At 40.1% G+C, this 16,473-nt stretch overlaps 3 protein-coding genes and 1 pseudogene across 3 annotated transcripts; 3 read left to right on the forward strand and 1 right to left on the reverse strand.

Annotated features, from left to right (window-relative positions):
* Positions 1-4,842: 4,842 nt before the first annotated feature.
* Positions 4,843-8,205, forward strand: LOC110725370. Its single transcript, XM_021904858.1, has 5 exons — positions 4,843-5,648; positions 5,755-5,969; positions 6,012-6,090; positions 6,152-6,431; positions 6,568-8,205. Exons 1-5 carry the CDS (start codon positions 4,843-4,845, stop codon positions 8,203-8,205), a joined length of 3,018 nt encoding a protein of 1,005 aa, XP_021760550.1.
* A 1,527-nt stretch (positions 8,206-9,732) lies between these two features.
* LOC110725371 lies at positions 9,733-11,043 on the forward strand. The gene has a single exon (XM_021904859.1). It carries the CDS (start codon positions 9,733-9,735, stop codon positions 11,041-11,043), a length of 1,311 nt encoding a protein of 436 aa, XP_021760551.1.
* A 1,391-nt stretch (positions 11,044-12,434) lies between these two features.
* Positions 12,435-13,643, forward strand: LOC110725373 (uncharacterized mitochondrial protein AtMg00810-like). Its single transcript, XM_021904860.1, has one exon. It carries the CDS (start codon positions 12,435-12,437, stop codon positions 13,641-13,643), a length of 1,209 nt encoding a protein of 402 aa, XP_021760552.1.
* A 270-nt stretch (positions 13,644-13,913) lies between these two features.
* Positions 13,914-16,418, reverse strand: LOC110725545 (annotated as a pseudogene).
* Positions 16,419-16,473: the final 55 nt, after the last annotated feature.

A 16,473-nucleotide genomic window follows, 5' to 3' on the forward strand; every position in this document is an offset into this window, starting at 1 on the left:
ATATTATGATAATCTTGAAAAATAATATATTACAATACCTTATTTTAATCTATGTTAATGTTTTTGTAGCTAAAAATTTCCTAGTTTATAAAATATATGTAAAATTTTTTTAGTATAATCAGATTAAATATATTGTTAAAATGGAAATAACTATTATGGCAATAAAAAAATAAATAAAAAAATAAAAAAAAAAGAAAGGAAAAAAGGCGGGAAATTTTGTAACCAGGAAATGACAAGTGTCATTCCAAGTATCGCCTTTAGTATAGGTTTATAGATAGATTTTTAATCAAATTTGGATAGAATGTTAGGATAAAATTGTTAATTTAGAGTTTTATTTTCGATAAAGTACTAATATTTTATATGTACAAATTGAATAATAATTTTAGTCAAAAATAATTAGATTATAACTCTCATAAATTATCATATAAATTTATTTTTTTGTATCATAATATTTTTTTTAGAAGTGAAGGAATTAGTTCAAAATGTACCACATCCATTATTTATATAGTAATATATTCTAATCAATTTAAATAACATACTTCACAATATGATATAATTTTATTACTGTGTGTAGACCTGTCAAACGGGTCGGGTCATGAGTCTTTTCGGACAGAGTCATTATTTCAGGTCACGGGTCAATAAATGTTTTTCCCCAATATTATTATTAGTCATTACATGCCTACTACATAGTTTAAATCGTCACAAAAACGTATCAATTCCTAAATAATTTTGTATCAATGATATATTTTAAAATTTGACATATAGATTAAAAATTCATCTTAAAATTCAATAAACAACCCGGACATTGCACTGGCACAAAACTAAGCTAGTTTATATTTATAATTATAACTAGGACTTATTTGGTTGACAAATAAATTCATGGGAATTTAGAATTCCTAGGAAATGAATATATGCACACTTGTTTGGTTGCCAATAATGTAGGAATTGGAACTTCCTAGGAAGTTCTACTTCCCACAAAAGAGTTAAGTACAAATTTGGGTACTAACATTTACAATTTTTCACCTTTTGGGTACTCCCACTTTTTTTTCACCGTTTGGGTACTCAAGTGTACAATCCGGTGATAAATTGAATACCTTGGGTTAAATAAGTTAGTACCTTAGGTTAAAGAATTTATTCCCCAAAAAATGTCAGTACCCTATTAACTGCACCCGACCATGATTGGATGGGGGCCTCTAGGGGACATACACGTGTCTACGGGGAAGAGAGAAATTCTGCTGCAAGTTACGTAAATTAGTGGTCCAAAGTTAAACCTTTCGTATTTCTGAAATTATATATATATATATATAATATATATATATATATATATATAATATATATATATATATATATATAATATATATATATATATATATATATATATATATATATATATATAACCCAAACATCATGTACTGGGTATTTAGTCCATTTAGGCGCCATTTTATCACATTTATTCTCAAATTCTCTGTTCTTCTTCTTCTGAATATTCTTCATCTTTGGTGGCTCCCAAATCTGGTAATTGTCCAAGAATTTCGCAAGAATACTGAGGTAAGCAACATACTCCATTACAATGCAAGTTTTTTTCTTCGAAAATGTATGTATTTTGATCTGGGTTGAAATAGGGTTTAGGGTTTTGATTTTTTTTTTTTTGAATTATGCAAATTTGTGTTGAATTTAGATGTTGGATGTGTTGGTAGTTGTGTACATTTAGGTTATGTGTATGTTGATTGTTTCAGTTGGTTGTCCTTAATCTCTATTATGAGTTGTGGTTAGGGTTTAGTTGAAACAGAGTGTTAGTGTTAGAAATTTAAAAAATTATGTTTGGTGATTGTAGGAGTTAAATGGACGGACTTGAGAATGCTCACCCTTTGCTACACCTTGATGTCCTCCGTTTTCATGTTTTCACAAGACTAGACGCAGTGTTAACAACCGCTGCCTCAAACACTTGTAGGAGGTGGAGGGAGATGAATTTCAACGGCTAGTTGAATATTTGCATCACACACTTTCAATTTTTGGAAATTTATTATTTTTTAAAAAAAATATTTGGAATATATTTATATGCATTTGAATATGTATGCTTAAATTAATGAAGGTACTCACTTATTTTTAACGTTTTCCAAGGAGGAGACTAACTTTTTTTGCCTAAAAACTGAAAGAGGGGACTCACTTTTGCTAAGGTGAGTTTATGTTGAGTTAATTGGCCTGAAACCTAACTAGAGGTCCCAAAAGGTGAAAAAAAAAGCGGGAGTACCCAAAAGGTGAAAAAATGAAAATGTTAGTACCCAACATTATACTTAACTCCCCACAAAATGGAGAGTGGAACTTCCCATGAGAAGTAGAAATTCCTACATCCAACCAAACAAGTTTTGGGAATTCCTAGGAATTATAACTTCATAGGAATTGAGATTTCATGGGAAATTCTACTTCCTACATCCAACCAAACAAGGCCCTAGATTACTTGTCCCTGACATCGTTATAGTTCATGTGTTGATTTCTCATAACAAAATTTCTCTCTAATAGTCTTAACTTTTTCCTTTCTTTATAAAGGTTAGGAAAGATCTGGGCTTGGCCCACTTTCTCACCAAAAAAAAATAAAAAAAAAAAATAAAAAAAATAAATAAAAAATAAAATAAAATAAAGTTTAGGAAAGAATGTCGTTATTTGTACATTTTCCTCAAAACTCTAATGTCAATTGACTAGCTAGTAGCTACTTTGAATTTCTTAAGGAATAGTCGATCTCTTTCCATTTTCCAAGTAATTTCATTTTTTCACTTTAAATTTTTATTTACTCCTTCCGTGTTTTAATAAGTGTTACACTTTAACTGGTACATAATTTTAGACAATTTAATTGACTTAAATAAAATAAGAGGTAAGTGAAATAGTAGGAGTATTAAAATATTGTAAAAGAAAGACAGTAGGGTTAATAATTTATGAAAAAGTAATGAATGTGAGAGGAGAGAAATAATAATAATAGTAATAATAATAATAATAATAAATAAATAAATAAATAAATAAATAAATAATTAATAATAATAATAATAATAATAATAATAATAATAATAATAACACTCCCTCGAAAGAAAGGGTTTTTCTCTCTGCTAGGGTAGGGTGTTTCTGCCGGATTTGACGGCTGTGTTTAGGGCTCTTGATTTCTCCGATCAGGGGCATGGAAGATGAATTGATCTCACGTTATGCGAACCTTAATCTTGAGGATGAGGAAAATAATGTTGTTGATTTAGGAGCGACTGATGCTCCTCCTATAGAAGAAAAATTTAATCTTTTATTGATTGGTAGAGTTATGACTGATAGACCATATAACGTTGATGCTTTTAAGACCACTATGACAAAATCATGGGCGTTATCGAATAAGATTGTGATTAGGGTTCTTGGCCCTAATTTATATGTGTTTCAACTATTCCATTGGCGTGAGAAGATCTTATCAGGAAGACCGTGGTGCTTTGACAATATGTTGCTTGTCCTTAAGGAGGTGGAAGGAGATGAGCAGCCGGAACGCATTGCGCTGTGCCACTCACCGTTCTGGGTTAGGATTAAATATCTACCTTTCAATTGTCGATCAGATGCTGCTGTGACTGAGATTGCTACGAATCTAGGCGAATTAATGGAAATTGAGGAAGACTTATTGGGGCTTGATCGGTTTAGGAGGGTTAAAGTCATGATTAATGTGAATAAGCCCCTGCGTAGATGCCAGAAAATCCGCGATAAGAGTGGAAGGGAAGTTCTTGTTGAATTTGCATATGAGAGATTGCCGTTCTTTTGCTTTGCGTGTGGTCGAATTGGTCACGCGGAGAGGGAATGTGTGATGGTGTCTGAAGAAAGCAAGAAGAATAAGCTCAGATGGGGGAGATGGTTGCGTGCTTCTCCGAGGAAGGGAAGAATGAAGGAATTAGAAGAGCTTGAGGCAGTGGTGTCTTCGAGGAAGCAACTCTTTGTGACTCGTGAGACAGAGAAGATTGAGGAATATTACTCGGATGCTGAAATTTTGGGTGACAATGCTTCTAAGCGCTTGAGTGAGGGTGCTAAGGGGGTTCACTCTTTGACTTTTGATGATAATGTGCAACGTGTTGAGGGAGGGGAGAGTTTTGAGTGTGCTGGTGACAGGACTGATCAGTCAAGAGACACGAATTTTCCCCTTAATTTTGTTATTGGTGCTCATGATGGTGGGAAGGATTTGGGAGTGAAAAGTGGGAAAAAGAGTTTGAGAGGGATAAAAGAAACTTCTATTGAGGTTATTGTGGGGGGTGGGTTTAATTTGCATGATGGGAGTGGAAGGCAGGGGAGGGAGGGGCTTTCAAATGCTGCTAGTACTAATGGGGAGGGTGTGAAGCTGCTGCCGCCCTCCCAGGCAGAGGCTAGTGGGGGCAGCAAGGGGTGGGTGGGAGATGAACGTAAGTGGAAAAGGGTGCCAAGAGGGGAGGGGCGTGGAAAGGGTACTTCTATGGATGTTGATAGCGATTTTATGATGGGAAAAAGGGGCCGTGAGAGTGATGAGCTAGATGTGGGAAGGAGTAAGAAAGTTTCGGTGAAGGACTCTATTTCTGGATGGCGGGAGGCGGAGGCTGTTGTTGAACAGCCCCGCCAAGCTCAATGAGTATCTTAAGCATTAACTGTAGAGGGTTGGGCAATATCTCTGCAGTTAATAACCTCCGGAACTTAGTACGGAGGGAGGCCCCGTCTTTGGTTTTTCTAACAGAGACGAAACTGAGTAGTGGTGAAATGATGAAGATGCGTTCGAAGCTTGTAGATTATGATGGGTTGGCGGTTGATAGTAGGGGCCGGTTAGGGGGTGTTGCGTTGTTTTAGCTTAAGGGTATTGAAGTAGAGATGAATTCGATGTCTCTCCATCATATTGATGTTACTGTGAAGAAAGGGCTTGGCTCGACGGCATGGCGTCTCACTGGTTTTTATGGGTGGCCGGAGGTTCATAATCGTCATTTGTCATGGAAATTATTAAATGATCTCTATACTGGGGGGATTAGGGAGTGGGTTTGTTTGGGTGATTTTAATGAGATTTTGGCAGATTCGGAGAAGAAAGGGGGTCGGGATAGGGCTCTATGGCAAATGCAACATTTTCGTGAAGTGGTGGATTTATGTAATTTGCAAGATATTCCTTTTACGGGGTATGAATTTACTTTCGACAATGGTCAATTTGGTGATGATAATGTGCAATGTCGATTGGATAGGGCTCTTGCTTTACAAGAATGGTTAGATGTTTTTCCTAATGCCAAGCTTGTTCATTTGGAGAGAGAGTGGTCGGACCACGCTCCTATCAAACTTTTGTTGGGGTTGGATGGTCAGTCGAATGCTAAGGGGAAGAGGTTGTTTCGGTTTGAACATATATGGACCGAAAGTGAAAAGTGTGAGGAGGTGGTGGAACAAGGGTGGCTGTATGGGGGTGACTCGGTTGGGAATAAATTGGGGCTGTGTGCTGAATTACTATCTTCATGGAGTGACAAGGAGTATGAGCAAATTTTCAGAGAGATCTGTAGGAAGAGAAAGTGGCTGAGTGCTTTAAATCGGGGCAGCAGGTCTGAAGCTCGTGTGAAGGAGAGGCGTAAGGTGGTGAAAGACATTGCGGAGCTGCTGCATTTCGAGGAGATGTACTGGAGGCAGCGCCCTAGAGCGCTTTGGTTGACTCAGGGGGATCGAAATTCGACATTTTTCCACCGAAAGGCGTCTCAACGCACGCAGGGCCAAGAATACAATCTCAGCTTTGATGGACGATGATGGGGTCAGGTTCGAAGATCATGAAGGGGTAAGCAATGTTGCTGTGAGCTATTTTAAGAATCTTTTTACCTCGTCAAATCCGGTCAATTACGAGGATGCATTAGATGGGATTGAGAGGAGAGTTTCAGTCAGGATGAATGATACTCTTTTGGCAGATTTTTCGGCGGATGAGGTGTTTATTGCTCTTAAACAAATGCATCCATTGAAGGCTCCGGGTCCTGATGGTATGTGTCCCCTATTTTTCCAGACTTATTGGCATATTGTAGGTCCTGCTGTGACTAATTTGGTTATTGGGGTGTTAAAGGGTAATGCTATTCCCGATACTATTAATAAAACCTTTATTGTGTTAATCCCGAAGAAAAAAGAACCTGATAAAATGATTGATTAGACCGATTAGCCTTTGCAGTGTGGTGTATAAGTTGATTACTAAGGTGCTTGCTAATCGGCTGAAATCTTTTCTGTCGGATATTACCTCAATTAATCAAAGTGCCTTCACTACGGGTAGATTGATTACTGATAATATTTTGGTGGCTTTTGAGGTTTTTCACCATATGAAAAATTCGATGAGTGATAGTGGTCATCTTGCTTTGACATTGGATATGGCGAAGGCTTATGATAGAGTGGAGTGGGGTTTTCTGAGAGTGGTGATGAGTAGGTTTGGTTTTGCAGATGTATGGGTTGATCGGGTAATGCATTGTGTCTCCTCTGTCACTTTTTCAGTTCTTATTAATGGGGCACCTTCGGGGGAGTTTGTTCCTGGACGGGGCTTACGACAAGGTGATCCTCTATCCCCATATTTATTTATTTATTTTGTGTGCGGAGGCATTATCCGGATTACTTCGAAGAGCTGTGGAACAAGGTAGTCTTCATGGTATCAAGATTGCGACAACGACCCCTCCTATCTCTCATTTGTTGTTTGCGGATGACAATATTATTTTCTCTAGAGCTAATGTTGATGAGGTTGAGAAGATAAAAAATGTGTTGAAGGTGTATGAAGAGGCGTCGGGTCAAATGGTTAATCTTGGGAAAACGACGGTGTCTTTTAGCAAAGGGGTGCCGGAGGATCGGAAGGGTGCTTTAGCGGATGCCCTTGGTGTTAATGTAGTTGATATTCACGATAAATATCTTGGTTTACCCACAGTTATTGGGAGATCGAAGAGAGTCCTTACTAAGGGGATTCGTGAGAAATTATGTAAGAGACTACAAGGGTGGAAGGGGGGAATTTTATCTAAAGCGGGTCGGGAGGTCTTGATAAAGGCAGTGGCCCAATCTATCCCGACCTACGCGATGAGTGTGTTTAAATTCCCCTCCTCGTTTTGTGATGAATTGCGTTCTTTGGTGGCTAATTTTTGGTGGGGACAACGAAATGGGGAGCGAAAGATTCATTGGATAGCTTGGAAGAGGCTCTGTGAACCGAAGGCGGCGGGTGGCTTGGGATTTCGTGACTTCAAATTGTTTAATGAGGCTCTCTTAGGTAAGCAAGCTTGGCGCCTTATTCAGTTTCCGGACAGCTTGGTGGCAAAGGTTTTAAAGGCTAAATATTACCCAAATGGTGATTTCATGTCGTCAGAGCTTGGTGCTACACCAAGTTACTCTTGGCGTGGGATTTGGGGGTCTAAATGGGTAATTAATCGTGGAGCTAGGTGGAGAGTTGGTGACGGGCTGGACATTTTGGTGTGGAAAAGTCCCTGGATTCCGGGTACAAGCTCTAGGAAAGTAGTATCACCTCGGGGTGAAGCTTCGGAGGATATGCGGGTTTGTGATTTGTTGCAACTTGCGGCGGCTCAATGGAATGTCCCTTTAATTGACAAGCTATTTCTCCCTTTTGAGAGAGATAGAATTTTGAGCATTCCGGTGAGTTTCCGTCTCCCTCGTGATAGAATGTGTTGGGATCTTGAAAGAGATGGGGTGTACTCGGTGAGGTCCGCGTATCGAGCTATTTTTGGTGATGTTGGGGTGGAGGGGGTTGCTTCTTCTTCAAGTCCAACTTCAATTTGGAAGAAGGTATGGCACGCTTCTACTCTCCCTAGAGTTAAAATTTTCTTTTGGAGGGCTTGTCTTGGGGCATTACCAACAGCTAAGGGGTTGCATCGGAGAGTGCCTAGAATTTCTCCTTTATGCTCGATTTGTGGCGTGGAGGAGGAGACTGAAATGCATTGCTTGAGGGACTGTTTTATTGCGAGGTCGATTTGGGAGAAGTGCGAACTTGATTGGAGAGGTGGTGGAGCTGCTCAAAGCTTTGGTGAGGTGGCTTTGTCACGTTTGGATGGGCTGCCAAGTAAGGAGCATGGATGGTTTATAACCATCTGTTGGGTAGTGTGGACAGCAAGGAATAGGTGGGCGTTTGAAAGGGAAGCTTGCAATGCGAAGGGGTCGATAGAATATGTCACAAAGCTCATGAAGGATTTGCAGGGGGAGGAAGCTGTTTCGGTGAGGGGTGGAAAAGCATCAAAGCAATGATGGAAACCTCCTAGGAGAGGGAGGTTTAAGCTTAATGTTGATGCTGGCTCGTTGGAAGGGGTGGGTTCGTGTGTTGGTGCGGTGGTGAGGGATGAGAACGGGGAGGCAAAATTGGCTGTTGCGTGGGGGATGAGAGAGACATGGCAACCAAACATTGCCGAGGCGAAAGCTATTCTGTTGGGGATGCGTGTGGCTGCTGACTATGGCTTTAGAGAGGTGGAGGTGGAAAACGATTGTCTCGGATTGGTGAATGCAATTCTTGCAAAGGAGAGAGGAAGTAGCTCTTTGCATATTGTTCTTGATGATATTTTTCATGTTGCTAATTCTTTTGATTTTATTTCTTGGTCTTTCATTAGTAGGGAATGTAATAAGGTGGCACATGAGCTTGCTCATTTGCCTCCATGGTCAAGTGAGTGTCGTGTTTGGGAATCGAACTTCCCAAGTCCTATTGTAACTCTTTTGAATGCTGATTCTGCCATGAATGAATGATTTTCCCGGCTGAGGGGCTTGGTTCAATAATATATAATAATAATAATAATAATAATAATAATAATCATAATAATAATAATAATAATAATAATAATAATAATAATAATAATAATAATAATAATAATAATAATAATAAGTAGTAATGTATTTGAGTGGAGACCATGAGATGAGAGAGATGTAATATTAAAATGTAGTTTTTTTTTTTGCCAACAAGGAAGTGTACATTTAGTAACTGCAACACTTATTAATATTTAATACACGGAGGGATTAAAAAAAAGCCTACCTTTTTCATCCTTGAAATGACTAATATGTACAATACTTAATTTTGATTGACTAATAAGTATTAGACTATGTTTATATTTGTACATTTCCTAGGTTCTCTCACCTAACTATGTTCACTCCCCCTAACCATTATTGTATTTATGAGGTTAACTCCTCATTTCCCTAGACTAGTTTGTAATTTGTATATTTATACTCTTTCCAATAATGAGAAGCTCAAGGGATTATTTCCTATATGGTATCAGGCTAGTTTCTTCTCTCTCTAGCTTCTCTCTCCTCTTCTCTATCTCTAGCCGCCCACTGCTCACCATGGGAGACTCACCGCAAGCTCCAAAAACTACCCCTCTTCATCCCGTTTTCACCGTTAATAACATCAAGAGTGTTATCCCTATTACTCTGCAGATGGATCGTGCCCAATACATATCTTGGGTCGAACTTTTCAAGATCAATGCCCGTGCTCACCTTGTTCTCGAGCATATCCTTCCCTCCCCGGACGATCCTCCTTCTCTTGCAACCACCGACCCTGAGCTGTGGAGCCGCCTCGACGCCATTGTTCTTTAATGGATATATAGTACAATCTCCAATGACCTCCTCAACACTATCCTTGAACCCGACTCTTCCGCTGCGGAGGCGTGGAAAAGATTGAAAGATGTCTTTCAAGACAATCAAACTAATCGAGCCGTTCAACTCGAATCTGAATTTGCCCAAGTCGATTTGAACAATTTCCCCAATGTTTCTGCCTATTGTCAACATGTTAAAATGCTCGCGGATCAACTCGCGAACGTTGGTGCCAAAGTCTCTGACCCTCGTATGGTTATTACTCTTGTTCGTGGGCTTCCTAAAGCCTATGATAATGTTTCCACTCTGCTTCAACAAGCCGACCCCCCCGTCTCCTTCCAAAAAGCTCGCTCGATGCTCACTCTAGAAGAATCCCGCCAAGCCACTCAAGCCTCGAACGAAGCACAAGCCTCCGGCGCCACTCTTATTGCTTCGGGAAACTCCTCCCAAAATCATGACCATCATTCTCACCATGAAAATCGAAATCCTCAAAAACAGGGCACCACCCGCGGCGGTGGTCGCGGTGGCCACGGGAAGGGCCGTACTGGCAGCGACGGGCGCGACGGCAAAGGCCGTGGTGGTCGCGGGTCCGGTCAGCAACACCACCAGCAACAATTCTCTCCCTCCCCGCCGTGGAACAATGCTCAAGCAAATTGGCAGTATGCTCCATGGGCTGCTTGGGCTCCTCCACCGTGGGTCGTCCCTCCTTGCCCCTATCCAACCAATTCATGGGCTAGACCTCCAACTGGGCAGCGGGCTAATCAGAATGGGATTCTTGGGCCAAGACCTCAACACACTCAACACGCTTTCACTGCCAATGCTCCTCCTTCCGTGGGTTATGCTCCAACCGATGTGGAATCCGCACTTCACACTCTTTCTTTGCATCAACCCGACGATAATTGGTACATGGATACCGGAGCGACTTCTCACATGACCTCCAATCAAGGTACTCTCTCGTCTTATTTTAATTTGAGCAATCATCATAATATTATCGTTGGTAATGGTAGTGGCATTCCAATTCATGGTCATGGTCAAGCCTCCCTCCCTCCATTCACTCTAAATAATGTCTTGCATGCTCCTAACCTAATTAAAAATCTGATTTTTGTCCGAAAATTAACTAGTGATAATTTTGTGTCAATTGAATTTGATCCGTTTGGTTTTTCTGTGAAGGACCTTCGGACGGGGACCACCCGTATGAGATGTGATAGCTCGGGGGAGCTATATCCTTTCACCTCCACCGCCTCTCTTGCCTCAAATCCTACCGCCCTCGCTGCCTTCCCCTCCACCTTATGGCACGCCCGCCTAGGCCATCCCGGGACATCAATTTTGAGTTCTCTTAAGAAGAAAAATTTTATTGAATGTAATAGGGTTGTGAATTCTACTGTTTGTTCTTCTTGTGTTTTGGGAAAGCATGTAAAACTTCCGTTTTATTCGTCCACTACTAGTACTTCTTTGCCTTTTGACATTTTGCATAGTGAGATTTGGACATTTCCTAAACTAAGTAGTGCATGACATCGTTATTATGTGTTATTTTTGGATGATTTTACAAATTTTCTATGGACCTTCCCAATTGCAAGAAAATCCCAAGTGTACTCCCTATTCCTTCAAATCAATTCTTATGCTAATACTCAATTTGAACGCCATGTTAAATGTTTTCAATGTGATAATGGTGGAGAATATGACAATGATTCTTTTCGTAATTTTTGTGTCTCCAATGGTATGGTGTTCCGTTTCTCGTGCCCCCACACCTCTCCTCAAAATGGAAAAGCCGAAAGAAAAATTCGTACTATCAACAATATGATACGTACTCTTCTTGCTCACTCATCCATGCCCCCCTCCTTTTGGCATCATGCCCTCCAAATGGCGACATATCTCCATAACATCCTTCCCACAAAAGTCTTAGCCTATGATTCTCCCACAAAAATTCTCTATCACAAAGATCCCTCTTACTCTCATCTTCGGGTTTTTGGGTGCCTATGCTACCCCCTCCTTCCCTCCACTACAATTAATAAACTCCAAGCCCGTTCTACTCCTTGTGTTTTCTTAGGCTATCCTCCCAATCATCGCGGTTACAAATGTTACGACATCTCAAACCGCAAAATCATCATCTCTCGCCACGTCATTTTTGATGAAACACAATTTCCATTTGCCAACATTCACACCCCAACTCCAACCACTTACGATTTCCTTGATGATGGACTCCCTCCTGCCTTACTCCATCAAATTCACTCACAGCCCACTCATCAGGCCCACACGCCTCCTCCACCTCTCACTCCCACGGCCCAAACACAGCAGGCCCAACCAAACCACTCCCCTCAAATTCCCTCAGCTAATCGATCCCCTCATACCAACCAACTGGGCCCCCTCTCTCCACGGCCCATCAGCACACCAAACATCAACTCCCCTCATCAGACCCCAATTCCCACGGCCCAGTCCAGCAGGCCGTCTCCTCCCCCCACCTTGGGCCAACGCCCAAACAGACCCCCCCTCCTCCCTTAACTATTCGGACTCGTAGCTCTCATGGGATTCACAAGCCCAAGCAAATTTTCGATCTAAATTGTCAGTCCACTCCTTCACCTCTTCCAAAAAATCCCATTGCCGCTCTTTCTGACCCGAATTGGAAAAATGCCATGATGAACGAATTTGATGCTCTAATTAAAAATAAGACGTGGGAGTTGGTGCCCCGTCCTTCTCATGTAAATGTCATTCCTTGTATGTGGCTCTTTAAACATAAAAAGGATGCTAATGGAGTTTTTGAGAGGCACAAAGCCCGTCTTGTTGTTAATGGCAGGAACCAATAGGTTGGGATCAATTGTGAAGAGACATTTAGTCCGGTGGTCAAACCGGCTTCTATTCGGACTGTTCTTAGCATTGTTCTCTCCAAGTCTTGGTCCATTCATCAAATGGATGTCAAAAATGCTTTCTTGAATGGTGATATTTCTGAGACAGTTTATATGCACCAACCTCCGGGTTTCCGTGACAAAGACAAACCGGGACATGTATGTCTCCTAAAGAGGGCTTTATATGGGCTTAAGCAAGCCCCATGGGCTTGGTATCATCGGTTTGCAACTTTTGTGGCCACTATTGGTTTTTCTCACAGCAAATCAGATAACTCTCTTTTCATCTACTCTCGTGGCAAGGATGTGGCTTACATTCTTCTCTATGTCGATGGCATTGTCCTCACAGCTTCATCCGATGCTCTTCGGCTTTCCATCATGGGTAAACTTAGTTCTGAATTTGCAATGACTGATCTTGGTCCTTTGCAATCTTTTCTTGGCATTTCAGTGACACGTCATCTAGGGGGTATGTTCTTGTCCCAACAGTCATATGCTAAGGATATTATCGCTCGTGCCAACATGTCCTCATGCAAACCTTCGGCCACTCCCGTCGACACCAAGGCCAAGCTAAGTTCCACTTCCGGCCCGCCCATTGAAGACCCCACCTTATATCGTAGTCTTGTCGGAGCACTTCAATACCTCACTTTTACCCGACCGGACATTTCGTACGCCGTGCAACAAATATGTTTATACATGCATGACCCACGGCAGGAACACATGCATGCTGTTCGAAGGATTTTGCGGTACCTTCAAGGTACCTTATCTCACGGCCTTCACCTCTACTCTTCTCCCACATCGAGTTTAATCTCCTACTCTGACGTGGATTGGGGGGGCTGCCCCGATACACGCCGATCAACTTCAGGCTATTGTGTTTTTCTCGGCGATAACTTGATCTCATGGTCCGCTAAAAGACAACCCACCATCTCTAAATCAAGTGCGGAGGCCGAGTATCGTGGTGTTGCCAATGTTGTAGCCGAATCTTGTTGGCTACGCAATTTACTACTCGAACTTCATTGCCCCATCAACAAGGCTACGGTTGTATATTGTGACAATGTTAGTGCGGTTTACCTCTCCGGCAACCCGGTTCAACATCAACGAACCAAGCACATAGAAATGGACATCCACTTTGTTCGAGAAAAGGTCGCTCTTGGTCAAGTTCGTGTGCTTCATGTTCCTTCGCGATATCAAATCGCGGACATCTTCACCAAGGGTCTACCGCAACTCCTCTTCGACGACTTTAGAAACAATCTTGGCGTTCACAAACCTCCCGCTTAGACTGCGGGGGTGTATTAGACTATGTTTATATTTGTACATTTCCTAGGTTCTCTCACCTAACTATGTTCACTCCCCCTAACCATTATTGTATTTATGAGGTTAACTCCTCATTTCCCTAGATTAGTTTGTAATTTGTATATTTATACTCTTTCCAATAATGAGAAGCTCAAGGGATTATTTCCTATAATAAGTGTTTGAAAACAACAAATTAGAATTATGATAGTTTGTATTAACAAATTTAACACACCTAAATATATATCCTAAGTCACTATAGAAACTACTTAATTACATCCGTTAGTATGTAACATGAATCATCTCCATTAGCCGAATTCAAAGCTGGATTATCACATTCAAGTTACTCAAATGCCTCCTTTTGCACTCCATTGTGTACGACATATATCGTACCAACAATACAAACGCAATGTCGTGCAAGAACATAACGTCTCTTCTTATCACACCATCTCTCAAGCATCTTCCCTTCTCCAGCGAATACTCTTCAAGATGCAAGCATGTATTCGTCTGTCGGGTGAAATGTCTCCAAAATTGGACCAGATTTACGGAGGTAGTTGATAGGCTTCTTTAACTCGTTAACAGACGATGGGGTCATAATTCAAATAATCGACCAAATCAAATGACTATTAAAAATACAATAAATAATATTATAAAATCATAAAATTTTAAATAAAGAAATTATCCCAATGAATTAAAAAAAAAAGTATACATAATGAATTACGGCACCCGCGGCAATTTCATCAGGAATATCTAGTACATCCTTAATCCCAGCTAAACTGATGAAATGTATGGAAATGGGATTCAAATTAGCCTTCCACTCCATGATTTTCATTTTGTTTTAATTCCTTTATTATCTGTGCCAATTCAAAAGATAACATATCATCATTTTAACATAATCATAATTAAGGCAATAAACTTATGACATAAACATATTCAAGTCTAAGGAAGAACACTTTACCTCTAATATATCACCAACATTGATAAATAAAGCATCAGGAACAATTGGAACTTTGAACCACTGATCATCTTTCAGAACTTGAAGGCCTTCCACCTCGAACAACTGTGAAAGTTACTCCATCAGCATGTGGTTTGATACCGAGAATACTTTCAGGTGTCGGACATGGTGGATAGAAATTGAACCTTGTGAACATTGTCACCGAGTCTCCATGCTCTTTCAAGAAGCAGTTGTCGTCATCCAAATTCAAGGATCGTGCCATAGCCTTCATAAGAAGGTCAAATATCACCCTAAGATTCGACGTTGATCTTCAGGGTTAACTGTAAGGTAAAGTCGATCCATCCAATCGAGTGTCTGCTGCTTCGATACAACTTCATCATTTCCATACCCATTCCAATCATCGATATCTCTAGAGTACTTTTGCTTCTCCTCAAGAGGAAGTGCAAAAAATTGCTTGCCAACTTCACGGACTTTGTCATGCCATGATTTATGGCCTGAGAGAACAATTATCACTTCTTTACACTCTACATCAGCTTCAATAATATAGCACCAACATAAATACCTAAAAGTTTACTCTTCTCTAGAATACTACGGAGTATTTCCTAAACAGATAAAACTAATTACGAAAATTCATACCTGGAAACAACCCCATTGACTGAGAGCTGATCGAAGCTTTCCTAATTCATGATCATATTCAGGAGAAGAAGGAGAAAACACGAGAGAAAGATCAATGACAAAATCATCCATGTATGAAACAGAGTCAACTTTTGATTGTGGGAATCCTTCTTTATGAATAAACTGTTCTGGGATTTCACCATTACAGCTTAGAGCTATTTCTTGAACCACCTTTGATTGCAACACTTCTTCCATAGTTATGTTTATGCTATGATCTGCAATCTTCTGCTTAAATAATCTTTTGCAGAAGCTTTCATAGAGGATAAGATCAACCAATCATTGTTAATCAAAATGAAAAAAGTACTCCAATAATAGCAGATGTGCTGCTGTTTTGGTATTCCTTATCATAGATCAATATTTTCGATAATGATGATCATTAAGATATACAAGTTTTCTATTAATAAGATTTTTAAAAAGTTGATATGTTGAAAAAGACTAATTCAAAATATTGGCGCCTTATCTGCTCCATTTATCTTTTTGTTAAGGATATAATCATGTAATAGGAAGAATATTCAAGGGATTAATCTATACACAATATAATTAGAATCAAGGTTGGTTAATGGTTGAAGGCCCTCCTTCAACCCTTGTGAGAGTGTTTGAAGTCACAATAAAAATCGATAAGCAAATACTAAAATGTCTCCTCAAAGCCCCAATCAAGAAGAAAAAGGAAAAGTTTTCAAGCATAGAAATCACAAAGCGAGGTTTTCTGCAAAAAATCATATAGAGTACGTGATAAAATCTCAAGAGATGTTATCAAAAAAAATAAAAAATAAAAAAAAAAATCTCAAGAGATCAACCAAAATACACACGTTTAGCTACACAGTATCAGATTCTAACAGCATGAAGTGGTCTCTTCCCTAATTGATAGTTCTCGAAGAATATGTTTTCGTAATGCTTCACTCTTTAGTACATCTGAGGTCTGTCATCTGTGACTAGTCCTGCTAACTGTCCAACCACCCTATCAGGGTCTGAGAAACTGAACACTGCCACCGAGATTCTCTCTCTTTCCGAGTTTATGACCACCCTATGCACCGGACTTTTCAGTATTCCATTACTCATTATCTGTTCTGAATAGATTGATTGATAAGAATATTATAAGGCCTCTATTTATAGGGTTGAATTCAACCTTGAAAATATTTGGTGTAAATGAGCAATCTTATGTCTACTTTTTTTAGCACAAGTATAGGC

The sequence above is a fragment of the Chenopodium quinoa genome, unplaced genomic scaffold (genome assembly GCF_001683475.1).
Source record: "Chenopodium quinoa cultivar QQ74 unplaced genomic scaffold, ASM168347v1, whole genome shotgun sequence".
NCBI classification, from domain to species: Eukaryota; Viridiplantae; Streptophyta; class Magnoliopsida; order Caryophyllales; family Amaranthaceae; genus Chenopodium; species Chenopodium quinoa.

Coding starts and splice junctions, on each gene's coding strand:
- LOC110725373 (XM_021904860.1), top strand. CDS start 12,435: ATGGATGTCAAAAATGCTTTCTTGAATGGTGATATTTCTGAGACAGTT.
- LOC110725370 (XM_021904858.1), top strand. CDS start 4,843: ATGAATTCGATGTCTCTCCATCATATTGATGTTACTGTGAAGAAAGGG. Junction 5,649..5,754: donor CAGCGCCCTAGAGCGCTTTG/GTTGACTCAGGG, acceptor TGATGGGGTCAG/GTTCGAAGATCATGAAGGGG. Junction 5,970..6,011: donor GAAGGCTCCGGGTCCTGATG/GTATGTGTCCCC, acceptor GGCATATTGTAG/GTCCTGCTGTGACTAATTTG.
- LOC110725371 (XM_021904859.1), top strand. CDS start 9,733: ATGCTCGCGGATCAACTCGCGAACGTTGGTGCCAAAGTCTCTGACCCT.